Source organism: Mytilinidion resinicola (assembly GCF_010093595.1).
Source record: "Mytilinidion resinicola strain CBS 304.34 unplaced genomic scaffold BDZ99scaffold_35, whole genome shotgun sequence".
NCBI classification, from domain to species: Eukaryota; Fungi; Ascomycota; class Dothideomycetes; order Mytilinidiales; family Mytilinidiaceae; genus Mytilinidion; species Mytilinidion resinicola.
Genome location: NW_022985471.1, coordinates 349,488 through 376,315, shown reverse-complemented (window position 1 = coordinate 376,315; position 26,828 = coordinate 349,488). Strand labels below are relative to the sequence as shown.

The window sequence follows — 26,828 nt, the reverse complement described above, 5'->3', positions numbered from 1 at the left end:
TTTTTCTGACTATAATCCAGATCTTTGACAAATATTGAACAGTGGGTATGTTCTCAATTTCGCCCTTTGAAGTTCTTGCAAGCTGACGGAAGAAGATCTGTAGTTGCAGCGAGGATGGAGCAGCATGAAAGTCCAAAAGTTCATTTGATCGTCCGTACGATGTCACATATCTAATAGATTGTGTTTGTGTAAGTCAGAGCTGCGAGAAACACTGTGGTATCACCCACTCGTTCCATTGACGGATGACCCTCTTGACATTGGCGGCGTTGTTCTTGTTTGGAGCGAGATCAGCAGCGGCCTTCCGTCCACGGTCGATATTATCGTCGGCAAGTAGCCTAGCTAAGTCATCGAAGATATTCATGGTGGAGAACGGAGGGATAGAGAGATAGGGTCGGATATTCAGAGGATGGGAAAGTCGAGGTAGACTGAGGAAAGTAGAGGAAAGCGTCGAGGAAGGGGACGGTCATCCTGCCAACAGCCGGGGCTTCGGGTCCTCTCAAAAAAAAATCATTGCGGCGCATGCGTGTGTGTGTGCGCTGGGATTGTCGGGATTCAGGTTTGAGTTTTGAGTTTTGAGAATATAGATGTCGGAAAAGGCGGCGGGGTGGGCGCGTAAATGGGGGCCAGGGGCGCCAAGACTGATGACGAAGCTAAGAATATTACTCCGAGGGTGCGTCCGTGCAAAGGCATCCCCACCCAACAGACGTTTCGCCAAAAGCGCTTCAACACAGGGTTGAGGGGGGTGGAGAGGTAGTATTTCAGGATTCAGAAAAGGTGTACATGGTGACTGCATGGCGACTGTGATGGCATGCCGATATATTTAGGAAAATTAGTCGGATCCTCAAAAATCCTCATTAGAGGAGCCTGTATCGAAAAGGCTAAGGGCTTGTGGTTTAGTGGTATAATTTTCCCTTAGCATTGCATAGCACTGTGTACCGACTGGGAAAGGTCCTGGGTTCGATTCCCAGCAAGTCCATGATTTCTTTTTGGCCTCTTCAGCACCATACATAGAGTGGTGGCCATGGTGTTCGCCGTCTCTTGTTGGGCTTGCGGGGAGCGGGGAACGTGCGCGTGGCATATGCGTGTTCGGTAGTAACAGCACTGTGTTTGTTTCGAAGTTCGACTGGCTAGGACTGCTGGGAGGGCTCTTTTATTTTGATGAAGGTGAAGGATTGATTGGGCGCTTGATAGGTAAATGCTGGTGAGGCTCGCGTCGTTACCCTTTGAACTTGAATATCTCCCTCTTTTCAACAGCCATTGACATTAGTGTGATGTTGTTGCTAGGGAATAAATGCTTGTCCTATTATCAGGCAGGGGGGCAATATCCAGTTGCAATGGTACCCGTTAAGAGGTGGTAGTTTGCTTTGCTCTTGGTCGACTGAACAGTTGGAGTCGTCCATAGAATCCCTTGGAACGATATCATATTCTCGCTCCCAAATGTTTCAACACCAAAAATGCAACGCTGGGTATATCTCAAATCATGCAATCGCTCCTCCGACTTCCGTGAGTCATTGTCAAATCACGGGATATCTAGGCCTGTTCATACTGGCGTGACACTAGGGCCATACCCAGGCTCCAAATGCTGCTGTTGCGGCAGCATTTCTCCAGAATCACCTAGTTGCTGTGCGCCTTTCGTTGCTGTGCCGGGTTTCAGGTAGAGGATCAGGCGGAAAGCCGTGTTGCCGTTCAGGTAGTAGCGATGCAAGCGCTTGCTGCGTAGGAAGCCGAGGCGCTCGTAGAGCTTTAGGGAGGCCGTGTTCGTGACTTCGGTTTCGAGGACGATCTACCAGAGGCTCAGTACGGTCCGTCATGGGTGTAAGTTGGTGGGTGTGGTACCTCGTCCGCATCTCGGGCGGTCATTGCGTCAATCGCCATGCTCACGAGCTTCGTGGCTATTCCCTTTCCCCTGTGCGTTTCTTGTACTGCCAGCATTGCTATATATCCGCGAAAGGTACCGCTACGGTGGTGTTCGAGCTTGCATACGACGACGCCGATGAGGCTGGTGGAGTCGAGGGCCTGCGAACTAGTCAGATCGTTGCGATTCCAGACATCGAAGAGCGATCCGGGGGCTAGGGTCATACCATATAGCATAGCTCTCCCCATTGGTAGAGAAAGTAGCGGTAGACATAGATGCTATAGGGCTCGGAGAGGTCCTTGGAGATCAGCTGGCGGATGGCGGGTAGGTAGGTCGCTTCCTTGGAGCCTTGGTACTGCACATATTGCAGGTCGGCGATGTCTGTCGGAGCATTGTTGTTGCTCATACCGTTGTATGTAGCAGTCGAGAGGGGTTATGGTGGAGAGGCAGTGGCTTTGGTGGGGAGTTTTGGACTAACTACCTAGTCGACAGGTGGCTTAGAGTTGCCCAAAACAATCCAGGTACGGTTCATGCAGAGTTCTTAACAGGTATTGAGGAAGCTTAAATAGCGGCAAACAGGTGTATACACTCTTCAAGAGTCTATTAGGATTATATAATTGATATATAAGTTCCACCCTGGTGGGGCTAGAGACGGCCTATTGCAGTCTGAGACGGCCTTGCGACGAAATTGCCAAGGGTATGACGGCCATCCTTTCAGATATCCCCGAGACCCTCTCCCTCCCTCACCTCTCCTCCGCACCACCATGTCTTCCCTTCGTCGCCGCTTAGGCTTCGGCGGCGACTCCTCCACCGAGCCCTCCAGAGAATCTACACCAGATCCGAGCAACCCGGGGCTTCTGCGCGTCATATCGGCGGAGAAGCTACACAATTTGAAGAAAGGACGGAATACTAAGAGACGGAATGCATGGGTGTTTGGGCTGGGAGGCCTCTTCGGTATTGCCGTCGCGGCCTTCTTTGCTGGGAGTAACGACATGATCGATCTGTCTTCCCTGGCCGATTTGAACATGGACTCCATACTCGAGTCTTTGCCCGCCGGGTTGGTTAGGGATGCGCAGGAAATGCAGGTCCGTAATTTCATGCTGAAGGCACATACTTGGGCGTGGACTGAGCTGATGTTTCCGTAGAAACATGAGAAGGCCGCGGTTAATTACGATTCCTTCGCCGTCGGTTTACATGCGCGCAGCGAAGGTATTCAGGCAAAACACCCCGTCATTATGATACCTGGGGTTATATCCACCGGGTTAGAGAGCTGGGGCACAGAAGAGTCGTCGCGACAATACTTTCGAAAAAGACTGTGGGGGTCCTGGACCATGATGCGGTCGCTGGTGCTAGATAAAGCTGGCTGGAAAAGACATATCATGCTGGATAAGATAACTGGACTGGATCCTCCTGGCATAAAACTTCGCGCTGCTCAGGGTTTCGACGCGACAGACTTCTTCATCACCGGATACTGGATATGGAACAAGATCTTGGAGAATCTGGCGTCCATTGGATACGATCCGACAAATGCTTTCACCGCTGCTTACGATTGGCGTCTATCCTACGCCAACTACGAGGTTCGGGACCAGTATTATACCCGTTTAAAGGCACACATTGAAACCGCGGTCAAAGTGTCGGACAAAAAGGTGGTGCTCCTCTCGCACTCCATGGGCTCCCAGGTTCTTTACTATTTCTTCCACTGGGTTGAAACGAAAGGCTACGGGAACGGTGGAACATCGTGGGTGGACGACCATGTAGACTCATGGATCAACATCAGTGGATGTATGCTTGGAGCCATGAAAGGCATCCCCGCAGTCCTATCCGGAGAGATGAAAGACACAGCCCAACTCAACGCTTTCGCCGTATACGGACTCGAGAAGTTCCTCTCGCGTCACGAACGTGCTGAAATATTCAGATCGATGCCAGGAATCTCGAGCATGCTGCCCATGGGCGGGAACGAAGTCTGGGGAGATGAAAACGGAGCCCCCGACGATCGGCCAGGGCAGAACATCACCTACGGAAACTTCATCCGCTTCAGATCCAACAACTCAACCAACACGAAGAAAAACATCACAGTCACGGGATCGATACCCTACCTCTTCAACCATACCGAGGACTGGTACCAAGACATGGTGCTGCACAGCTACTCCCTCGGCGTCGCACATACTAAGCGCGAAGTGGAACACAACCAAATGATACCCGCCAAATGGGTGAACCCACTCGAGACCCGTCTACCTCTCGCTCCACACTTGAAGATCTATTGTTTCTACGGTGTGGGCAAGGACACGGAGCGCGCGTATTATTACAAAGACGATTTGGACCCGCTGACCCAGACGAACGTGACTATTGACACTTCCTACACGAATGGCGCCACTGACCATGGCGTTGTCATGGGTGAAGGAGATGGGACCGTGAACTTGCTCAGCACAGGTTACATGTGCAACAAAGGCTGGAAGATGAAGCGGTACAACCCAGCAGGTGTACAGATCATAACTCATGAGATGCCGGATGAGCCGGACAGGTTTTCGCCGAGGGGTGGGCCGAATACTGGTGGGTGGAGTTAATTCTTCTGAACATCTTGCTTCCATTTGATCATCAAGGGCTAACCTTTACAACCAGGCGATCACGTTGACATCCTCGGCCGCTCCTCTCTCAACGACCTGATCCTGCGGGTTGCAGGTGGTCGAGGCGAGCTCATCGAGGAGAAGGTCGTTTCTAATATCTTCGAATACGCCGAGAAAGTGAAGATACGTGACGACTAGGGGTAACGAGGCTGGTGTGATATTGCTAGCGTTGCATCTGCTGGCCGGAGCCGGCGTTTGGTTTAGAATGAAAGCGTTTCGCTGACGAATCAGGGGGATATACCTATAGACTAATTCATTGGGATGGTTCGAATCTTTCAAAAGCATCTTTTGCAGTACCAGCTTATCGCGACTCTAGGATACCAGAAAAATCACTCAGTTCAAATATTTACATGAAACAACGCAAAACCCCCCCTATATACACAAACCTCCAAAGCACCTCCACAAACACCCGTCCAAACCCTATTTACTCCCTCTTCACCCCCACCCTCCCAATCTTCCTCAACCCGACAAGCGCCACCAACAACGTCGCCAAACACAGCCCAAAACAATACCAAAACGTCGCTCTATACCCTACCATCAGCGCCCGCGGCCTCTCCCCCTCTTCCACAAACCCCGCCCGCGCCGTCACACTACTCGCAACCACCGCGCTCGTCGCCAGCCCCACGCTCTTCCCAATCTGCGCCACCGTATTGAACACGCCGCCCGCCAGCGCCTGCGTCTTCGCGGGAAACACGCTCGTAATCAGCAGATTCGAGATGGTAAACAGCACATCGGCGCCGACGGGGCTGAGCAGCACGGCCACGAACTCGACGGCCCAGTAGCTCCACGCGGGGTCCGCGAGCGCCATGAGCAAGGGGGAGACGCACGCGATGGCGGTGCCGGCGGCGACGGCCCAGTCGGCGCGCACGCGGTGCACGACGAGGCCCATGACAATGTTGGACAGGGCACCGGAGACGGGCGCGGGCAGGAAGCGGATCGAGGTCTGGATGGGCGAGATGCGCTGCACGTACTGGAAGAAGAGGGTGAGCATGCTCTCGACGGCGTTGAAGGCGCCCCAGGTGAGGAACACGGCCAGGCAGATGGAGGTGAAGGTGCGGTTGCGCCACAGGGAGTTGGGGATGATGGCGGGGCGGTGCAGGCGCTCTTGGCGGCCGACCCAGAAGATGAAGAGGGGGATTAGGGCGAGGGAGGTGAGGAGGGTGAGGAGGGTCGGGGCGTGGCGGATGTTGGAGGCGTTGCCGGTGATGGAGCTGGCGGGTGTTAGAGGGGGTGTGGGGAGGGGGGGTGGAGGGGCTTACGCGAAGGCGTAGGACAGCATGGCGAGAGAGGCGCTGGAGATTAGTGCGCCGATCCAGTCGATGTCTGAGGATAATCGCGTCCAGGTGATCGGTTCTTGCGAGTCGATGTTCCGGGGCAAGCCATACACGGCCAACCCGAAGATGACCGTGTTGATGATCGCGGCGATGTAGAAACCCCATCGCCATCCGATAGAATCAGAGAGCACACCTCCCAGCGTCAATCCCAGGGAGAAGCCAATCGGCTGGCCACCTCCCATGGACGCGAAGGCGATATTCCGCCTCTTCCCCTCTGGAAACGTGCTGGTGATAATGCTGACGGCGGACGGGAGACAGAAGGAGATGGCTACACCAGCGAGCGCTCGAAACACAATTAGCTGCGTCCCGGTCCGTGACAGGCCACACGCGAGCGTGAAGGCGGATTGCAGAAGACAGCCGATTAGGTACATGATACGGGAGCCGACAACATCCGTGACGGAGCCTAGGATTAGGAGGGTGCAACCGCATGTTAAGGCGTAGATAGAGACAGGCCTAAATGAGTATGTTAGCTGTATTCATTAAAAAATGTAGTTGTCTCGAAATTGTTGCTTGTATGACGTACCAAAGCAGCAGGCTTGGATCCAGGTTCACATCCTTCGCCATTGTGGGAAGTCCTACAGTTACGAGGCCGGCGAGAAGGGTGCTGACGGCAGTGACGCAAGTCACTGAAGCTATCACGACGGCGGTCGTTCCTTTGGAAACATCTTCCTTGCTCGCCGGCTCTGTTGCAATGGTGGTCTCATTTTGAGGCGGTCCTTCATGCAGTACGTCTCGCAGCGATTGAGTAGAAGGATTCGAAACAAACGTAGAAAAAGGCGCCAACTCCACTGAAGTACGAGACATGACTAGTTGAGACTCGAGGAAATAGAAAATAGAAAACCGCCTAGATACGCCGCCTCTAAATCCTGAGAGCAAATCTCACTTATACCTGAAATCTAGTGCGGAAAAAATCCGCCGCCATTGCTGAGTGGTGCTAGGGCGTCAAATGGCTCAATCCACTTTCGTCATTGGCCACCAGGCCACCCGTTCGGGCTCGGGACTACGCAGGGATAGCATACCTGCATACGTACCATTCACCCACTGCGTGACTAATGAAAAATAATTTTGACCGAGCGTGAATGTCATTTGGCGACATGCTACATATTTTCTAATCATACAACTCGTGCCAAACTTCGCTCTATACCAAAATTACTCTAATAGTACACCGCTGTTCCAATTCTGCAATCTACAACTCATCTTTAACCCTCGTCGTCGTTTCTTCGTCCGCGGATGCGCTGCTCTGCTGAGGTGACTCTCCTGCCTTCGCTCGTTTCGCAAGCGCAGCAACCTCATCATCATAAACCGTCCATTCCGGCACCTGCCGCCTCGCCCGATCCAGCTTCGGCTCCTTCGTCTCCGGGTTATTGCAAAGGTCAATCGTCTTCGCATCCTTCAGACTCTCGTCGCTGCACCAAGTCTCGCACCACAGCCACTCCTGCGGCAGACTATGGATGGGAAGCTGCATCTGCATGTTGTTAGGGAGGTCCTGATCTAGATTACTCAAACTCGCGGGGTCTGCAGACAGCTGGTGATACTGCTGTCGAAGACGATCGCCAGCAGCAATTTGGCGGAAGCGCTTCAAGTCGACGACGTAGAGCGCGCTGATGTGGTACGGCAGGCCGCGAAGGAAGTTCTTCCAGTACCCTTGTTTCCAGAATCGGAAGCCTTCCATTTCGGTCCGGCTATCACACATTGGTGTGAAACCATAGGGTGCGCCTTGGAGGTCGTGGGTGACGAGCTCGTACATGTCGGTGCGGACGATCTGGTCGGCGTCCACGAAGATGACTTTGTCCAGATCCAATGGGAAAAGCACGTCGAGGAAGAGGATCTTGTAGCCCCAGATTTCGCGTTGCTTTTCTTTTTGCCCTCGAAGCCAATGCGGCCATTTGTAGGTGACCATCTCGTACTCGAACCCGTATTCGGCGGCCATAGTTGGGAGGAAGGACTTGAACGAGGGAGAGAGGAACTGCTCAATGAACCAGAACTTGACGGTGTGCTTTGTGTGCTTCATGACGCTCAACATCATAATATTCAGCATACGCTCATACAAGTGGCCACTTGCAACGGAGAAAATGTTGATATCAGCTTGAGGTCCTGATTTGGTTTCAGTAGTCAGTCCGGTGCTCGAACGTATAGAGGACCACCATTCCGAACCTTTGGAAATAGCCTTGCCAGCATCTACACCAGATAGGCCGACTTTGGAAAGAACTTTGTTGGCCAGTTTGGCTCCTGTCGCTGCAATATCAGAAGCGATATCAATTGGGTCTGCTAGGACATCCTCTGCTTCCTGGCCTGGTTTCCTGGATAGGCGGGGAAACAGAGTTGTACCCTGGAAACTCATCAAAGCAATCTCGGTAGTATCGTCTCCGGGCTGGGGCCCGTATCCCCTGGTTCCTGCGCTATCAATCTTGAAGATTTCCTGGCTTCGGCCAGCCTTGAGTTGGATCTTGAAGAATCCTGGATTGGCCTTGAACTGGAAATATCCCAAATTGGCCATGATAATAGTGTCAGCAAAATGAGGGTTCTTCTGCGTCCCCAACACCAACTCTGCTCCTCTCGGAGGGACCCCGTTAGTAACATCTCGAGAATGGCCCTCAATCAGAATATTTTCTAGCTCGTAGATAGCTTCAATGTCACCTGAATCCTTCAGAGAGCTCAATTTGATGTTGTCAAGATCGTGCACACAGTCCTTTGGTGCAACAAGCCACGACGGCGGGACGTCCATTCCTAGGTTGAGAAGCGCATCTGCCGGGACTCCGTTGAATTTGGCCCGTAGATCACGTAGTGAGCCATCTTCATTGAACGATGGTGTCGATTCCAAGACGTAACGGTAAAATCGTTTCACCGGTAGCTCCTCAAGTGAGTTTTTGGGGTTCAGAAATAGCCGTAGATGAACACCATTGAGTTCAGAGAGCACCTTCAAGATCGGGATCCACCGTTGTGCAACTTCAGAAGCCGGATCTATGGACGCGACAACCTGTACGATCGCAGTGTCGAGGTCTCCCTTAGTAATAGCCGTATAACACGAGTTCCAGCGGTTGAAAATATCCGTACGCACGGACGGGGCAGCTTCGAAAATACCCTCTGGGACATCCGATATGGTAGAGGTCGAGATCAAAGAAGATAGCTTTGCGGCCGCTAGTGGGGACTGAATGTTTCCAGTGAGTTCGAGAGACTGGGATGCCTTGCCAGCAGGTCCAATCCGCTTCCTCATCTCATACGCTAAGAGCGCAGCGTAGTCGTCCTTGTCGAACTCTTGGTCCTCTGATATGGGTCCAACCAGTCGGCCGTTGACAACGACATAGCTCTCGCCTGGCTTGAGGTTGAATGAAGCAATCAGAGGCGAAACAGCGTCCCAATATGCCTGTGAGTGGCCATCTGTGTCATCCGGTATCGGTTCTGCGGCCGCGTATTCAAGCGGCCTTTCTTGCTGAGCTGCGTGGTAGAGACGACTAGCAAAGCCTGTTGGGTCGACAGGACCGCAAGAACTATGGATGAACACGACCTCAACGCTTTGGTGAGATTGACGGAATTCCATCGCCTGGAAGAACAAGCGTAGGCCCGCATTGCTGTCAAAATCCGCAACGACCAGCATATAAGCCCATTGTTCCACGTCCGCTACGTGTTGCACGCTAAAGCGTGGGAGGTTTTGGAACACGTCAGCATCAAGGGTATCGAGTTTGCTCAAATCGACGAATTTAACGTCCTTCTCGTTTTCCGGAATAATCAACGGGTTACGCTTCAAGGCAGCTTGTACCAGGAATTTGGATGGTAGCCAAATGTCCTCATTAAAGACGTCTTCAAAGACATCCTTTTGAAGGGACCGGTGGTCCCCGTTAGCTCTCTGAGCCATAGACTGCAACCACTCATCATTGCGTATGATAGGCACCCCGTTGAAGAACAGTGCAGGATTGGGGCCATTCGAAGCAAGTCTCGCCAAATACTGACTTGCACTTGCTAACCGTGGCTCTGCTTGGTCCGAATCGAGTACCTGTTCTAGTTGGAGTAGTTCGTGATCCTTACGGAGTTTGTGGTGCTTGATAGTTGATTCAAATGTGGCCTTGTCTGGGGATGATAATTTGTTATGATTGGCGGACTGAATAGATTAGTAGCGTTCGGCATGCATCTGGATTACCTAGCTTACAGCTTGCAAGTACACCATTACGGCAGAGAGGCCATAGCTCTGGTGAAGATGGCATACCACCTTGGCTTGTGCAATTGCACCCGGCGAATTCGTTGCCGGGACTAAGCCCCATCGGATCGGGAAGGTCCTCTTGATTAGACTTTGGATGGTATCAACCACCATGGCAACATCTTTGCCATTCGAGAAGTCCGTAGGAACGATGGCATTGTGGATGTCCCGTCTCACAGACGGAAGTTGTCCAGGATATGACCGTTGAAGGAGCTTCGATATATGAGCAAATAGAGCGGGAGAAAGTCAAGGTAAAACTTACAGCGGCGAGACTCGTAGGCCAATCTTCATACCTCTTATCCTTTTCAATATCATTCAACCACATGATGACGTTACCGCCTTCTATCTCATCCCGGAAGTCGTAACGCTGTGGCTCATCGTCGATATGGGACTCTGTGATGGCAGAGTGCGACAAAACGTTGATAGCGTCTAAGCCGGAGAGACCAAGCTCACGGATCCCATTGATCAGCTTTCGCTCTCGTCTAAGATGTACGAGGAGCGAGAACGCGTCTACATCACGGGCATTGATTTGTACGCCATTTATCCAGATGACATTGTAGCCAGCCGGAAGCAGCTGCTCGCGGTTGCTCTTATGCTCAGCGATGAATTCTGCGGATGCATTGTGACTGGAAATGGACGAAGAATGCTTAGGGAAGTCTTGTGATAGTTTCAGAAGAGTATCCAGAGGCTGTTCGCTGTTCAGGACGAAACTTGCAGCATTGCTACCTAACAAACGTAGCTCGGACGCAGACAAGGGTTTCAAGTCAGTGATCTCGTCTTCATCGTGAAGTTCACCTTGAAGAGGTTTTTGACTACCCTTTTCTGCTGCTTGTTCCGCAGGTCGGTCGTCGATGACTATATAGTCAGTGCGCTTGAGCGCAAGTTCTACACCATAGCCGCTAACCACAAGTGGTGACCTAGGCCGCGATCTACTTGTTTTATGACGAACTCGATATGAAATTTCGCCAGCCCTGGCTCTTTGGCTGCTTGACTTGTGGAAGTCGGCAAATCTACGAGTCGTTATATCGGCATACAAAATTGCTTGGAGAGGATTTGAAGGATCTCCGAGGACACGGTCAAAAGGCAACTCGGGGACCCTGGTAGCGGTTAGTCTCCCCATCTTCACAGGTGGACAACATCTACGAACCAAGATTTCTGTATAGCATCCGGAGCCTCGTCCATTTGCGGAGTACTGTATTGTTTGCCACGAAATTGTATCCAAGCATCAGATCCTACTATTTGCTCAGATTTTGGCTCCACCGACGTGTTATAGTATTGGTAATGCGCTTCGATTCGCGGGGCGGCAGAGTGCACCGAGAGGGCGAGTTGGAAAGACGAGAGCGTTTCTGGATCTGTAATGTGGCCGTCATTTTGGAGGAGATCGAGGAATTTAATATAAAGTTCTTGGGAGGTCGTGGATTGCTCGAAGTAGCCTTCAGCAATGCGGTCGAGAATGGGGAAGTAGGCGGTTGCGTTCTCCTCTGCTGCCGTTTCTCTGCGTCCTGTTAGACACGTCCTCTCTGGGGCGTAAGGTTGCTGGGGCTTACAATAGCTCTACTAAATATGGCGATGAGTCGAAGGAGGCCGTCAACGCGACATTGATACCTGGGCTTGCGGCGGCGCACAGAGGTCGAAGGGCACCGAGGAAGAACAGGGCCTTTGCCGGCAAAGACCTCCGGATTGCTCTCATGATTGTTGTAGTGCTCAGTCGAGCTGGGGCTTAACTTGGTTCAGCTCCTCAGCAAGTTGCACTATTCGTAATCGGCGGATGTGGTGTCGTTGGTCGGCTCTAAGATCAAGGAGTTGCAACGTATAGCGATTTCGTTTAGAGCGCCTGTGAAGTTTCAGGGCTGCATTTTGGGATATGTTTGCAAGCAGCTGGAGCCTCAAAATTTGAACTGGCCGTTCCTATAAGTTCAATTTTACAGACCAAATTAAATGTGCAGGTGGTCTCGGATATGCTTGTAGACAACACGCGGAGGTGACGCCAGTTCCGCGTCACGTGCCAGGCCCCACATCGTCACTCTCCAAGGATAACTTCACTACAATCTCTACTAAAGAGGTAAAAATGGCTTTCAGGTAAGGACTGCCAAGAAGGAACTACGTTCTTCAAAATTGCAGAAAGTACAATTGCACTCCGCACACTTTCTCCCCTTATCATATGCTAGCTGACTACACTACAAGCCGAATACTGAAGTAAAAGCAACTCTGGGTAATGACTGTCAAGAAAGGTCTATACTCATCAAACTCGCAAAAAGCACCAACCAAAACGCCAGAGCAATGCAAAACCAAGACCCCACGAAATGCCCTTCCCAATCAACCCCCCATGCCCCCAAAGCCCTCAGTCAATGCCCCTAAAATGTCATCCCACACTTCACCCTACACGCATTAACAGCCGTCGCCACATTCACCGGCAGCGCCTTGCGGAACTTCTCAAACTCCTCCGCACTAATCTTATCCGGCAGGATCCCCGCAGCATCCAAGACGACATCGGGGTCGAGGAGGAAGGCATTCTGGGCGATCTGCGTGGTGCCTGGGTCATCAGAGCTCAAAGCGGCGACGAATGTGGCCTTGTTGTCGCAGGAAGGGTTGAATTGGTAGTGGAAGCTACCCTGGGGGAAGACGGTGCCTTGAAATTGCTGAAGGTCGGTAGTGATCTCTTGCTTGTCGCCTGTGACGAGGTTGTTTTCGAGGACCATGCCGGAGATGAGCTCGCCTTCGACTACGGTGAGGAACTCGGTGGCGCGGGGGTGGATGTGGGGGCTGGATACACGTCAGGAAATAAAGAGAGGATGGGGAGGATGGGGCAGCTACGTGTTTAATCCGCATGGGTCGAGAAACCCGAGGGTGGTTGAGATCCCGAGGCCTTTGCTGACGGGGAAGGTTTCGCCGTTTGCTGCTTTTAGTGCGCCCCCTAGTGAAATGTGAGTATGACTGCGAGTAGGATGGATTCGCTATGACATACCAGTAGCACCGGTGGCAGGCGTGGCCCCATTGAAGTCGAAGACAACACGCGCCTTCAGGGCATCGCCCGATAGGAGTTCCTCCCCCGCGCCGTCAACCGTCAAGATCTTCTGGAACTTCTTGATTGCCGTTGGAGCTTGCACAATATCGATGAGCAGCTGAGTATTGTCGACGACAGCAGGAGGGGTGGAATTATTGGCACGCTTAAACTCAGTGGGGAGAGCTGAGACGCCGCCAAGTGCGAGCGCCGCGACGAGAACGCTTATGATTGAGAAAGACATTATGATCTTGGAATTGCTGAAAGGAAACCCCAGAAAAGAAGAAGACAAAGGAAACAAGGAAAAGAAAAGATAGAGTAGGAAATAAGACTGAAGATGTGAACGTGTGTAATGAAGTGAACGTGACGGACTATTCGTTGGACTTTCATGGCTCCTTATATGATCTAGAAGCACCATGAGCTGACGCCATCATTCAAAGGAAATAGACTATGCGGAGGGAGTGGAGCTTCTTCGTAAAGCGGATAGCGGAAGTCCATTAACCCTGCGTGAACCAAGAAATCAGGCAACCATACTACTGTACTGTACCTAGCTTCCACATTCGCTGAGATCAGAAGCTACGGCCGTGATCGTTCCGCATTGTTTCATGTCTTAGCGTAACCAGAGTCTAAGTTTATAACCATATTTACTGATCATTGTACCTTGAGCGTGGAACTAACTGTCCATGGTAGCTGTGTAGTTGCAGTGAATTAGCTCAGACAAGCCTTGGCATCAACTTTCTGACGTTGGATATGGAAGCTCGATATTCAAGCTCGGGGTTATAAAAAGTGGCAGTCCACCAAAACCTCGCCTAGGAAGCCCAGAAAGTTCCCAGGCTGGTCAAAATCGGAACTACATATTCAGTTGGAGTTTTCGCAAGTATAACGAAGGACCCCAAACAGTGTCGGAAAAGTTGATGAAGCCATCCATGATACGACAATTCAGGTTCTAAGCATAGAAACTAATCAAGACTCGTAAGCGCGTGGACTCGTGTACTGCCACTTTCTGTGGCGCCAAGCCTGGCAGTGATGCTAGACAGTCTAAGTGGGCATTGCCCACGTATTAGAGGTCAAAATAAAGCTCAGTTCTTGGCATAAAAATGTCAGCACTATAAATAGGAAGTTTGATTTCGGATTACGCGCTCCCGAGACGGTAGCGTCAATAGTATCTAAGAAGAAAATACGCCCGATGATAAAGAACAGAAATCCAGGCGCTGACGACTCGCTGAGAAATGCAAAAAAGCCAAGCCCAAGAAATGCAAACGCTTCAAGGTATATGCAGGTTGTCGGATGCTGGCGTTACCGTGGCGTAAATAGGGAAGGGTCATGGCGCCAGCAACAAAAGCAAGCCACAGCCCTAGGAAGATTCCAAATCGACATCCATGGGATCTTCCAAGACCCAAAACGGAAGTTCGTCGAGAGTGAATCCGTCATCTGACGGGATTGATGGTGGCCCTTTGGGAATGCCACCCTCTTCTGGCTCTTCAACCTCGAGAATGTTCATGTTGGGAATATCCTCGAAGATCAAAGACGACCGGTTATCAATAGGTCCACGGACCCTGCGGCGCAGCCGGCGGGCGCTGGAGCCAACATCATGGGCGTCAAGAGCCTCGTTGTCCTCGATATCCGAGTCGCTCCCGACACTCTGACTGTGACTGCGCTTGAAGATTCCGGCGCTCCAACGCTTTTTTTTCTTTCTGTAGCTGCGTCTCTGTTCCTCTTCGTCGTTTGAATCCCCTTCGCACTTCAGCTTCGAGAAGCCGCTGACTATCCCTGTGTCGGTGTCCAGACGTTCGCCCAATCCTTGCTCACTTTTGGCATCTTCGAACTGGTCCGGCCGCACTACCTCAGTTTCACTATCATATCCCGGATCGCTCTCCTCTAGCTCTTCTAGTACGAAGTCTGCATGTTCGACCTTGCGAGGGGGGTTTTGCTCTTCCTTTCCGGACTCAGCTGCGTCCGAGTCATCATCGTCATCCGACTCTTGAGCGCTAGTAGCACATGCGCGACCAGAGGCGCTGGAGGGGTGCGACGATATATTCCTCGACTGGGGCCGCGTAAAATGGAACTGTGGTCCGTGTCCGATGGGTTCTATGAATTCCAGCGGAGGTGACTGGGCAAGCACAGACAGACCCATTCGCTTGTAAATCGGCGAAGTATGGGTGGCCGTCGATGGGAAGCGTGAATGCGAGCGGGAGCCCGGCGTGGCCGGCGGCGAGGATGGCTGGCCGTTGGAAACGGAGAAAGGGGGAGGTTTGTGGTGCCCCTCCATCGTGGGGCAAAGCGGTGATGTCGGAGGTTTTCGAGAATCTGGCTGACCCGCCAAAAACGAAGAACGGCGGAGTTGGTAGCAATGCGACGCAGCGACTTCAAGGTATTAAGATGCGGCGAAGGGGCTCTAATCTTGGTTTGTGAAGTATAGTTTTCGTGAGCAATATCATTTTCTGGGATGTCGGGCGTGTTTGACGGAGATGTCTGAGCGACGGTCGTAGGGCGGATAGGCGGGCTCTTTTGCAAGAGAGTCCCTGCAGCGTGCTTGGCTTATCGGGCGGGCTGGAGTCCAGTGTGCTATAGGCAGCAATGCAGGAATTGCAGGTCGGAGCAGACCTAAGGAGCCAGTGAGCGGTGGTCAGTCCGAGGCAGACGGGCGAGAGGTGGCCGAATCGGGGGACGCAGTGTGGTGGAAAGACGACGGAGAGGGGCCAGCAGAGCTCACGATCCCTTGCTTCCAGGATGGTGTGCGAGGGCGAGATATTTCAGGTGCGTTTCAAGAGTGAGCTGGCGGCGGTGGTGCGGGTCAATTTGAACAGGAGCTTCCTTGTCGACACTTCCGATAGCCCTCATGAAATGTGTCGGCCAGCAATTAGCGGCAGAGCTGGTCGCTAGCAGTTTCTGCAGCCTCTCGCAATCTCAGCCTGCAGCCCAGAGCAGGCCAATGGCTGCCACGTCTATTCTTGCGGTCATAACGCAGCACGCTGGCATGCTGGCTGCGCTCACGAGCAAATCTGCGCGCGGCCATTGGCGACGGAAGCGCGGGGTGCTGGCATCAAGGCCCGAATCGAGGCTGTCCCGTCCAGGCAAGCCGAAGCCGTAGTGAGCTTACCTCAGCAGGTCACGGGGAGTGAATAGGAACGGGGCGTGGTTGCGTTGTTTGTTGTTTGACGTTGAATTTATCAGGGATCACGTGAGACAGACTCGCTGACTAAGTGGTTGTGCCGCGCTAACTCTTTAAGTCTTAGACTGCAACTGGCCTTGGCATTTCGACAGAGGCCACCAGGGCCACTTCGAGAAATGCGAATGGCAGGCTAGGACGCTACCCAACATCCCTCACGCCCATATACCGCCGCTCAGTTCTCCTTCGACCTCCTCTCCCCCCGACAATTAAATCGTTGCCTGGACGCGACGCTGAGGGCACCCTCCTGCGTGCTTGAAGCTGCGGCTTCCCCCACAATTCCACCATGTCTTCACCGTCCATGTTGACCAAGGTAGGCAGCTTCTCGATAGCTTCAATATAACACCGCTGATTGTTTCGCAGTTTGAATCAAAATCCTCCAGGGCAAAGGGCATTGCCTTCCATCCCAAGAGGTTTGCCCTCAAATCGACCCCTACTTCCCTCCTCCGCTGACCGCCGCGCAGGCCATGGATACTCGTGTCGCTGCACTCGTCGACCATTCAGCTATGGGACTATCGCATGGGAACGCTAATAGACCGCTTTGAAGAACATGATGGCCCTGTTCGGGGTATCGATTTCCACAAGACGCAGCCATTGTGAGCATTCTAAACAAGAGCATAATTTAGGGCAAGATGTTAATGTGGGACAGATTTGTGTCCGGCGGCGACGACTATAAGGTGCGCACTCCCTCATATTCAATCTACTAGCACGTATTCGGGCCTCACTGTGCTATGACATGGTCATGTCCATGCCAATTCCCCCAATAACACAAATGTGAGCTCTAGCTAATCTGTACATGCCATTAGATCAAAGTCTGGAGCTACGTTTCGAGGTCAGTAATGTGAAACTATATTTCAATCTAGAAGTTGGACTAATCTTCCATTTAGGCGCTGTATGAGCTCAACCATTCCTGAAAGCGGCGGTCTCGGGATGCTAATAAATACTAGGTCTTTTTACCTTGAACGGACATCTCGACTACGTGCGGACGGTGTTCTTCCACCATGATCTCCCTTGGATTGTCAGCAGTTCGGACGACCAAGTAAGGATGAATATACCTCTTCGACCTTGGCTCCCCTAACTGGGTTATGCAGACAATCAGAATTTGGAACTGGCAGAATAGATCACTGAGTAAGTTCTTCTCTTAGAAGTAAATCTGATTGGCACAAGTCCTAACATACGATAGTCTGCACGATGACCGGCCATAACCACTACACGATGTGTGCCCAGTTCCACCCCAAAGACGACCTCATAGTCTCCGCCTCCCTCGATCAATCCGTTCGAGTGTGGGATATATCAGGCCTTAGGAAGAAGCACTCTGCGCCGACGTCTTTGACCTTTGAGGACCAGATGGCTAGGGCAAACGCCAACCAGGCCGATATGTTTGGCAACACAGACGCCGTTGTGAAGTTCGTTCTTGAAGGACACGATCGCGGTGTCAATTGGGTTGCGTTCCACCCTACGCTACCCTTGATTGTATCCGCTGGCGACGACCGTCTTGTCAAGCTTTGGAGAATGTCGGAAACCAAGGCCTGGGAAGTCGACACGTGCCGAGGACATTTCCAGAATGCCTCCGCGTGTTTATTCCACCCCCATCAGGATCTAATATTATCTGTGGGCGAAGACAAGACGATCCGCGTATGGGACTTGAACAAGCGGACTTCCGTCCAATCTTTCAAGCGAGAGAACGACCGTTTCTGGGTCATTGCAGCTCATCCGGAGATTAACCTTTTTGCAGCTGGTCATGACAACGGTGTCATGGTTTTCAAGTTAGAACGCGAGCGACCAGCCTCCTCGGTCTACCAGAATAACTTATTCTACATCACAAAAGAGAAGCACGTGCGCTCATACGACTTTACGAAGAGCATCGAGTCTCCATCAATGCTGTCCCTTAAGAAACTTGGGAGCCCATGGGTCCCTCCTCGAACTTTGTCTTACAACCCAGCCGAGCGAGCCATACTGGTCACTTCTCCCGCGGACGGTGGATGTTACGAGCTCATCAGCCTGCCCCGAGATGCTACTGGAGCCGTGGAACCAACCGACACCAAACGTGGGACTGGAAACTCGGCCGTATTTGTCGCGAGGAATCGATTCGCTGTGTTTACCCAGTCCAACCAGCAGATTGACATCAAGGACTTGTCAAATTCGACAACAAAGACGATCAAGCCTCCTCATGGCACAACAGACATCTACTTTGGCGGCACGGGATGCCTTCTACTTGTCACTGCTACCTCCGTTGTGTTGTATGACATCCAGCGGAAAACTAACATTGCCGAACTGGCTGTCAACGGCGTCAAGTACGTTGTTTGGTCCTCAGATGGTCTACATGCAGCTCTCCTGAGCAAGCACAACGTTACCATCGTTACGAAGACCCTTGAGCAAGTTAGCACCCTCCATGAGACCATTCGGATCAAGAGCGCGACATGGGATGACGCTGGCATACTTCTTTATTCCACTCTGAATCATATCAAATACACACTCATGAATGGCGACAACGGCATTGTACGAACGCTAGATACTACCGTCTACCTAGTCCGTGTGAAGGGCCGGAATGTGTACTGCCTGGACCGTGCGGCGAAACCCAAGGTACTCCAGATCGACCCGACCGAATATCGGTTCAAGCTCGCCCTAGTTAAACGAAACTACGACGAGATGTTGAATATCATCAAGACATCCAGTTTAGTTGGTCAAAGCATCATTTCGTATCTCCAGAAGAAAGGATATCCCGAAATCGCTCTACAATTCGTCCAGGATCCACAGACTCGCTTCGAGCTTGCCATAGAATGTGGCAACCTTGAAGTTGCGGTTGAGATGGCCAAGCAGCTTGACCGCCCGCAGCTCTGGCAACGCTTGAGTACCGAGGCTCTTGCTCACGGAAACCACCAAGTTGTAGAGATGACCTACCAGAAGCTCCGCAATTTCGACAAGCTCTCGTTCTTATACCTTGCTACCGGCGATCAAGAAAAGCTAAAACGAATGGCCAAAATTGCCGAGCACCGTGGTGACATGACGGCACGATTCCAGAATGCGCTGTATCTAGGAGACGTACAAAACCGGATTGATATGTTCCAGGAGATTGACCTTTATCCGCTGGCATATATGACCGCCAAGTCGCATGGCCTGGAAGAGCAAGCCCAATCAATTCTGGAAGCTAGTGGACTCACTGAAGACCAGATCAGTGCTCCAACTCTAGGCAAGCCGTTAACACCAGTGAGGCCAATCGTTCCTACCTTTAAGGCCAATTGGCCTGTTCGTGGCACATCCTCATCCATCTTTGAGAAAGCATTGATGGGCCAGTCAGAAGGCATCGAAGATGATGTGCCGGCTACGAATGGCCACGGTGACGAAGACCTTTTGGAACCAGAAGTCAGTGCTACCGGCCAGCTGGACGATGGAGAAGAGGACGAAGACGTGGGCGGCTGGGACATGGGCGACGACGTCGATGTCGAGGACGAGGGCGATTTCGTCAACGTTGAGGGTGTTGATGCGGGAGCTGGCAGTAGCGAAGCTGATATGTGGGCTCGAAACTCACCTATTGCGGCTGACCACATTGCTGCCGGCTCGTTCGAAACCGCGATGCAACTGCTAAACCGACAGGTCGGCGCAGTCAACTTCCAGCCATTACAAGCCCGGTTCGAAGAGATTTACCAGGCATCAAGGACTTTCCTCCCCGCCAATCCAGGCTTACCGTCATTGGTCAATTACGTCCGCAGGACAGTTGACGAGACCGACTCGAGAAAGCTTCTCCCTGTCATCCCTCGCGACCTCGAATCCATCACAGCCGGCGAATTCCAGGGTGGAAAGTCTGCTATGGTCAAGAACAAGCTTGAAGATGGCGTGAAAATCTTCAAGAAACTTCTCCTACTCCTTATGGTAAACGCTGTGTCGTCACAGTCAGAGCTGAGCGACGTACGTACCATAAATTTCAAGGGTCCAACCCAAATTCTGACAAACCTCACAGGCAAAGAAAACCATCACAACCGCCGCCCAATACATCCTCGCCATGTCCATTGAGCTCCAACGCCGCGCCCTCATCGCCTCCTCCCCAACCGACCTCTCCCCCTTCCCAGAAGACATCAAGAAGCGCGCCCTCGAGCTCTCGGCCTACTTCACCGTCCCCGAGCTCGAGCCCCAGCACAAAGCCATCACGCTCTTCACCGCCATGAACTTCGCCAACAAAAACAAGCAGCATTCGTCCGCGCTGTCTTTCGCCAACGGCCTCATTGACCGCCCCGCCAACGCCAAGTTCAAGGAAACCGCCCGCAAGACAAAGGCGGTCTGCGAGCGCAACCCGTCGGATGCTACCGAGATTGACTTTGACACGTTTGCCGACTTTGAGGTGTGCGCGAAGAGCTACACGCCGATTTATGGCGGCAGTCCGAGCGCCGCGTGTCCGTTCTGCGCGGTCAAGTATCAGGCAAAGTACAAGGGGACCGTGTGCAGTGTTTGTGAGGTTTGTCATATTGGGGCGCCGGCTAGTGGGTTGAGGCTTGTTGGGTGAGTGGGTAGACGAGCTTGTGACTGGAGGGTCAATGGATGCAGGCGCGGGCCATCGACTTGAGTAATCAGTGTCTAAGAACTGTCTCAGCCACAGTAACGAGTGATGCGGATTGCTGGGTGCTGGAGTGAGAGGGGAGCTTAGTGCCTTTCTGTTCTGTTAAAAAGCGAATCGAATGAATGATAGAATAGAAATCACGGAAGTGTGTTGTCAATATTCGGTGCCTACCGCGATGAAACCGTAGGAAGAAGTCTTTGCGTGGTTCTTCTCCTTCGTCTTGTCCCAGGTAGTTCGTCGACATGGGTGCCATCAATACACATCATCATTCATACCTCTCCTTGCAACCCTCCCCATCCATCCATCCATCCATCCATCCATCCATCCTCACGTCATCTCTTCCTCAGGCTCCCCTATCAACCTCTTTTCCAATCCCGGGCTTGTTCAGCGTGTCTCGCCTTCCCCCCGACCCCCGCTCAAATTTCAGCATATTACCGCATCTGATCTACCTCCCCGTCGTCCCATCCCGCAGAACTCCAGCACATCTGCACTGAATCTAGCTTGTTGACGCATCCCATCCTCCGTTTTCCTGCCATAGGCACATGGGCTCCCTTTCCAAAGGCGCTTGGAGCAGGGAGAGTGTGGTACGTTATATGATACAATCAAGAAGAGGCGTAATAACGGAGGTGTCTGAAGGGAATGAAAAAAAAAAGCGAGGGCGGTCGCTTGTTTGCAGCGAAAATGAGCAGCTCCTGGATAAATTGCGTGGGGCGTTTAGGGGGGGGGGGCATGAGCGAGGAGGCTTTTCGAGGCGGGGTGGTGAGGGTGTTTGGAGAGTGGCTGGAAGATAAGAGGATAGGAGAAGGAAAGTAGATTAGGTGGACTAGGCGTGTCTTTAGGCGGGTAAGGCGTTTGTTAGCTAAATCAAGTGTTTACTGCGTCAATAGACAAATTTTTCAGGGTTCTATTGTTATTACACCTAAGTCATATATATCAGAGGTGTCAGGAGGTCGTCAGATCTCCAAAGTCACTGCATATCCAAGGAGTAAAAGTAACTATCAGATAGTCTCGTCTTCATCGTCGTTCTACAGACAGCTAGTCTACCGCCCCCAACATCCTTACTCCCCCTCAGATCGTACGCATCATGTTGTACCACATATAACGCTCCCCCTACCCTCCCATTCTTCTCCTCTCCTCTCGAAACCACAAAAAGCCGCCGGTTCCTCCCCAAGCGGAGTTATTCGTTAATGCAAGGTGCAGCCGTCAGAATCAGAACGCGTAAAATAACATGACGGGTTTGCGAACTGGATCCGGGATAAAACTCCAAGCCACCTATCCACCCGATCTAGCACCAGCACCAGCGCTTACCGGAACCGGAAACCGGGAAACACCGAGGACACAAAGCCCCCCCCCCCCTCCTGGAAGTGACGAGGCCGAGATCGAAGGGGGCGTTGTTAAACCTTTTTGCAAAAAAAGGTAGGGCTGCGCAAGCGAGAGATGCGGTCCCGGATCCTCCAGCATTGAAGTGCCCTGGGGAAAGACCCACAACGCGGCCAACCTAACTCTGGGAAGAGGAAGCCGGGAAGCGTACCCACCGCGCAGTACGCCACGCCCCGCAACTCCGTCGCCTACCCCTCTCACAAAACGGATATATTAAGAAAAGAAAAAGCGAAAAAAAGCACATGCAACTCCAGTAAAAATGCTGTTGAATATACGAGCGCTAGCCACCAGATGTTGATTTAAATTTCTTTGCAAATCCCGATCCCGAGATGCAAGGGCCGATGCCCCCCAATTTGACGAAAAAGGAAAAATTCGAAAGGTAGGAGCAGCTGGCTTGTAACGCGGTTCAATTTTCGTAGTCCTTGCTTGGTGGGGGTGGCGGCCAAGGAAGAAAGGCAAAACGATGGATGGCGTTAATGGCGCAGCAGCGGAGAAAAGGTGAAGATGCGATGCAAAGCTGGAAATATGCAGCGCTGGATAACAGATAGCCGCCCCCGTAGTATGCTTCCGTTTACGGATTGGGTATATATGAAAAGACAAATGCGATAGAATGGGTCCTGAAAAAAGTGGTGGATGCAAATTGGTGTTGGTAGTGTTGGTAGGTCGTTGAAGATCTACATATAGATCGACTTGAAGGCCGGCGGATTTGGAGCGGAGTTGGGCGACGATCAGAGCAAGTCAAGCATCGCCTCTGGACGCGGCTTTGTGAGTTGGTGAATATCGGGAAGAGGTGTTAGCTACGTATTTACAGATCCCGTAAAGCTGACACTTGACATTGAATCGTCTCGCTTCTCGCCGTTGACGAACTTGTGAGTGTTCTCCAGAATCTGAGCGTCGATCTTTAGTGGAGGAGAATTGGGCGCTAGCCGGCGTAGAACCTTGATCGTTCGTAATAGAAGGGCGTCCACGGTACTTTTGCTGAGGCCTACTGCCGTTCGGAGGCGAGACTTATAAACAGCTGCCAGAACTAGCACATTTCCGAATTGCCTATGACGAGTCAGAACAGAAGAACATACAAGGCGTGTGACGAAAACTTACGCATGCGCAGTTCCAAAGATGTTAGTAACAATGAACCGCTCTGGAATGTGGTCGCTGTCACCAAGCTTCCAGGGAAGCGACGGGTCGACTCCAACTCGATCGAATGCAACAGTACTTTGTATAGCAGCGTCTACGCATCGTTTCGAGACCTCGATCAGTCGCAGTTGCTCGGCATTGAATTCCACTAGCATGTTTCCCCGTGCCTGTACTTGATCAGGGGTAGAAGGGGTAGAAGGTGAACCGAGCTGTGATGAGTCGCAGGCCAAGGGGGGGAGGTCCATCTTGTGGACGCCGATGTACAAGAACGGCCGCGCGATAATATATCTCGCTCCGTAGTACTTGGCGCGCATTCGGGCGGTATTAATGTCCGTAGACGGCGGGTCATTGTCGTTCCACTGTAGCTGTGGTGGTAGGAGCTCTCTCCATTGTTGGAGTTGTTTCTCGAGTGTGTTTGGGACATGGCCAGCCCATCTCACATCTCGCTTTGCTTCCTCGGCTGGTTCTATAAACAAATCAGCAACATAGACCTGACAGTGGTTGCGAATGGTTCGGCTTACTGTGGACTGTATAGAGCTGTTTATGTGCGTCGTTCAAAATCTTACGCAGATGAATCTGGGCAGAGTAGTAGTACCACGTCAAGTTCTCGTCCTCTCCAATCTCCATGGGCATCTCTTCGTAGACCCCCGTAGGATGACCAACTACCGACTGGTATCGTGATACGCCGCTAGGTGGCAAGGTACTCAATTCCGCTAGAATATCACTGCTTCATGTCTTAGTAACCCATTTAAAAGTTAAGATATCTGCTCGCTCACCTCTCTAGTTGAAGACATGTCCAGTAAACGCACTTAAGCAGATTGAGCTTGTAGGCATCGATACTATTTAGCTTGTTCTGGGGATGTAGCCCGAGGTTCTTCTCATCTTTCTTCACTAAGATAAGGCACACACGACACGCTGTGTTAATCCAACTCCAGCTCTCCAACACCCGAACGTACTGGCCCATGTATAATCCAGCGAGTAGGAAGGCCTGCGCATGAGATACTTCGTTCCCACCATGGAGGTTTCCTAGGATGTCCGTTGCATATGCATAGTAGGCCAGTCCTGGTAGTATGTCGATGTTGCTCGCATTGCTGTCCTGGGATGGATGGGCTCTCTGAGCGTAGTGAAACCTGTCCGAATGAGGGCTTCCGCCCATTGTAGCATTCATGCCTCCTGGCGATCGCATTGTGTCAACAGGACTAGGGATCTCGCCCGTAGGTCCTGGTAACACTTTCTTATGTTCGCATACCTTTCCCAGGGCAAGAACTAGGAGTACAATGGCATTGCCAATTGAACGCTCGGGGGGAGGCCGTCTTGTAGAAGGATAACCGCCAGTTTCCGGGTCGCCATGGTTGCTTGATCTCTTCCTCTTCTGACCAGCGAAACGCTCATTTGGAGCGACGTGGCTAGGCACGCCGCCGTATACAGGAGAATAGGAGGTTTTAACGTCGGGGCTGTACCAAAGCATGAAATTTTCCACCATCTTGGCCAACCGCCTCTTGTCCAGGAAAGGATGTAGAATGTCCATATTCTGGAGGTAGCTCCTGTGCAGGCTGCGTACCGTCTCGACGTCCAGCTTCAGTAATCCATCCGGGTTTTGACCGCCTATGTTACTTTTGCTACTCCAGTCGGAAGTGACTCCACCACCTGGAGTAGACGGACCAACGGATTGACGGTAGTCTGGCGGAGACCCGGTCGTAAACCCAGTTCCCCAAAGGCCTTCGCGCGGAGATGGCGACGAGTCTTGACCTTCGCCGTTACTGCTGTTAGCAGGGCTCGACGGTGCTTGGGCTCCGTCATTAAGATCCGTTCCTTGGCCTTTTCCGTAAATCCGTAGTAAGCCGCGTCTCTCTTCAAGTTCCAATGGATAGTTAGTATTTGACTTTTCGACGCCTGTATGCTCGTAGAAGGGCTGCATGGATGGCCATACATCGAGCAGCTTGTGGGCTGGGGTCGTGTGGTCTGCTGGCAATGCATCCTCCATTCCGGGAACCGACTCTTCTATGGTGGTTGGGGACGGATCTTCTCTAAATGCGACTACTTGCGGCGTTCTCTCTACTGCACTTTCCATCTTGATAGGGGCTCCTAGATTAGAATTGTGTCTCATCGGATCATGAGCTGGGCCGTGCATGGCTGGCATACTGTCCGGACTGGTCATCTCTGAAGGAGCCCGAGTTGCGATAGTACGCCCATAAGTGTTCGCTGGATCCAAAGGAGCTGTGGGAGAGTTGTACTCGGGCGAGACGGCACTGCTACTAGGCTCCTGCTTGGGCAATCGTCTCTTCATCTCTCGGTCCAGATTATCGACCTTGTCAGCAAGGCGTGTCATGACATCGAGGACTTCTCGCATAGTGCGATCTTGTCTTCGGCTCGTTAGTCTACTTACGGAACTCATAGAGGGGCCACAGAAGACCTACTTTGGGACCGGCACATCTTTATACGCGCATTCGTACGAGTTGTCTTTGCAGAATGAACACGGTCTGTTCTCGTCACATTTCTGTTTCCGTGTGCGACAGTTGTTACACGCCTGCGACTGTGTTAGAAAGGCACAATAGAGCAACGTCGTCCAAGGCGCGTACCTGAGTAGCCCGCACTTGCTTCCGTTTCATGGCACCATACTGGGAACCAGCCGGCCCATATGAGGCAGACTGGTTGTACTGTCCGACACCGCTGGGCGGATATATCTGGTCAGAAGAGATGGGCTGCGGGGCATACTGTTCCTGCGGGCTGGCAATGGTGTTGCCATTCGGCAAGCCCGTGGGCATGGCGTTGTGAGGCACGCCGGCGGGAGGGAGGCCGTTCGGGTGGTGGCCATATGGCATTGGCTGCCACATCGGTTGATGCGGTTGAGGTCCATGATCCATTGGGTGCGGAGGATGGTGGCCTTCACTGCTGGCAATGGAGCGGCGATGCGGATCTGCAGGCGCAAGCTGGGTGGGTGTCCCGGGAGGGCGGCTCTGGTATGCTGAGTCCTGGGAGTACGACCGCGGAGGGAGGCTCACGGGAGGACCATGGTTGGGGCGCTGGGTGAGGGGTGAGGGCGTTGGAAGAGCGCGGGATGCGTCGAAGGAGGCTGCGGGATGGGGCGGAGGGTAGGAGGGCGTGGGGGGCGGCAGGCTGTGTGGAGGATAGTGATTTGGCGGCGAGGGCGCTTGAGAGAGAGGGTGAGGCCTTTGGGGGTGGTGCGGTGGAGGCAGGCCTGCAGAATGATAGAGTGGACCGCCGTGGTGATGGGGAGTGAGGGAGCCCAGACGAGGGCGCTTTTGCAGCGCAGCGTCTGGATCTCCGGCTTCCATGTTATGGGCTCAATGACCGCTCAGGCCATGCGGCTGCTGGGTCAGACACAGGCAAACACGAGTCTGAGGCAAGTGGCTCAGCGGAGCCCAATGGTGAGGCCGAGGTAGAGTCAGAGCTAGGCACGGCAATGAGAGGTTGGCGACCGCGTCATCGCTGGACAGAGGGAGAGAGTGGGCACGGGGACGGCAGACGAGCGCGGAGGAGCACTCAGCACTGGAGGTGAGGCAGGAGGGGGCCGGCAGGGTCAGGATGCGGTCCAGCAGCCTTGACGCAGCGTGGTCGTCCTTACC

The 26,828-nt window shown here is 52.5% G+C and overlaps 8 protein-coding genes and 1 non-coding gene across 9 annotated transcripts; 3 read left to right on the top strand and 6 right to left on the bottom strand.

The window, feature by feature from the left end:
* Positions 1 to 882: 882 nt before the first annotated feature.
* BDZ99DRAFT_t88 lies at positions 883 to 976 on the top strand. The gene has a single exon. It is a non-coding gene; the product is annotated as a tRNA-Ala (tRNA).
* A 564-nt stretch (positions 977 to 1,540) lies between these two features.
* Positions 1,541 to 2,261, bottom strand: BDZ99DRAFT_402430 (acyl-CoA N-acyltransferase; the record flags this gene model as incomplete). Its single annotated transcript, XM_033716286.1, has 3 exons — positions 1,541 to 1,783; positions 1,837 to 2,016; positions 2,082 to 2,261. 3 exons carry the CDS (start codon positions 2,259 to 2,261, stop codon positions 1,541 to 1,543), a joined length of 603 nt encoding a protein of 200 aa, XP_033568995.1.
* Positions 2,262 to 2,614: 353 nt separating this feature from the next.
* On the top strand, positions 2,615 to 4,511 carry BDZ99DRAFT_469303 (Phospholipid:diacylglycerol acyltransferase). The gene is made up of 2 exons (XM_033721462.1): positions 2,615 to 2,940; positions 3,001 to 4,511. The coding sequence occupies exons 1-2, from the start codon at positions 2,620 to 2,622 to the stop codon at positions 4,417 to 4,419; spliced, it is 1,740 nt and encodes a 579-aa protein (XP_033568994.1). The 5' UTR covers positions 2,615 to 2,619; the 3' UTR covers positions 4,420 to 4,511.
* A 282-nt stretch (positions 4,512 to 4,793) lies between these two features.
* BDZ99DRAFT_429276 (uncharacterized protein) lies at positions 4,794 to 6,649 on the bottom strand. The gene is made up of 3 exons (XM_033717220.1): positions 6,337 to 6,649; positions 5,739 to 6,266; positions 4,794 to 5,690 (listed from the first exon to the last, which is right to left on the bottom strand). The coding sequence occupies exons 1-3, from the start codon at positions 6,615 to 6,617 to the stop codon at positions 4,904 to 4,906; spliced, it is 1,596 nt and encodes a 531-aa protein (XP_033568993.1). The 5' UTR covers positions 6,618 to 6,649; the 3' UTR covers positions 4,794 to 4,903.
* A 350-nt stretch (positions 6,650 to 6,999) lies between these two features.
* Positions 7,000 to 11,944, bottom strand: BDZ99DRAFT_552384 (uncharacterized protein; the record flags this gene model as incomplete). Its single annotated transcript, XM_033727055.1, has 5 exons — positions 11,553 to 11,944; positions 11,153 to 11,500; positions 10,268 to 11,102; positions 9,958 to 10,218; positions 7,000 to 9,909 (listed from the first exon to the last, which is right to left on the bottom strand). Exons 1-5 carry the CDS (start codon positions 11,693 to 11,695, stop codon positions 7,000 to 7,002), a joined length of 4,497 nt encoding a protein of 1,498 aa, XP_033568992.1. The 5' UTR covers positions 11,696 to 11,944.
* A 193-nt stretch (positions 11,945 to 12,137) lies between these two features.
* BDZ99DRAFT_455537 (RmlC-like cupin) lies at positions 12,138 to 13,338 on the bottom strand. The gene is made up of 3 exons (XM_033718444.1): positions 12,971 to 13,338; positions 12,820 to 12,919; positions 12,138 to 12,768 (listed from the first exon to the last, which is right to left on the bottom strand). The coding sequence occupies exons 1-3, from the start codon at positions 13,248 to 13,250 to the stop codon at positions 12,360 to 12,362; spliced, it is 789 nt and encodes a 262-aa protein (XP_033568991.1). The 5' UTR covers positions 13,251 to 13,338; the 3' UTR covers positions 12,138 to 12,359.
* Positions 13,339 to 14,105: 767 nt separating this feature from the next.
* Positions 14,106 to 15,454, bottom strand: BDZ99DRAFT_469298 (uncharacterized protein; the record flags this gene model as incomplete). The annotated part of the gene is made up of 1 exon (XM_033721461.1): positions 14,106 to 15,454. A coding segment is annotated over exon 1 (671 nt), but the record flags the coding sequence as incomplete, so codon positions are not given.
* A 1,240-nt stretch (positions 15,455 to 16,694) lies between these two features.
* BDZ99DRAFT_512699 (Coatomer, alpha subunit) lies at positions 16,695 to 21,042 on the top strand (the record flags this gene model as incomplete). Its single annotated transcript, XM_033724649.1, has 7 exons — positions 16,695 to 16,771; positions 16,825 to 16,852; positions 16,982 to 17,009; positions 17,123 to 17,214; positions 17,267 to 17,303; positions 17,359 to 20,081; positions 20,134 to 21,042. 7 exons carry the CDS (start codon positions 16,695 to 16,697, stop codon positions 20,671 to 20,673), a joined length of 3,525 nt encoding a protein of 1,174 aa, XP_033568989.1. The 3' UTR covers positions 20,674 to 21,042.
* A 1,862-nt stretch (positions 21,043 to 22,904) lies between these two features.
* Positions 22,905 to 26,537, bottom strand: BDZ99DRAFT_527970 (uncharacterized protein; the record flags this gene model as incomplete). The annotated part of the gene is made up of 6 exons (XM_033726323.1): positions 22,905 to 23,154; positions 23,206 to 23,707; positions 23,763 to 23,965; positions 24,018 to 25,604; positions 25,659 to 25,768; positions 25,821 to 26,537. 6 exons carry the CDS (start codon positions 26,535 to 26,537, stop codon positions 22,905 to 22,907), a joined length of 3,369 nt encoding a protein of 1,122 aa, XP_033568988.1.
* Between the last annotated feature and the right edge of the window lie 291 nt (positions 26,538 to 26,828).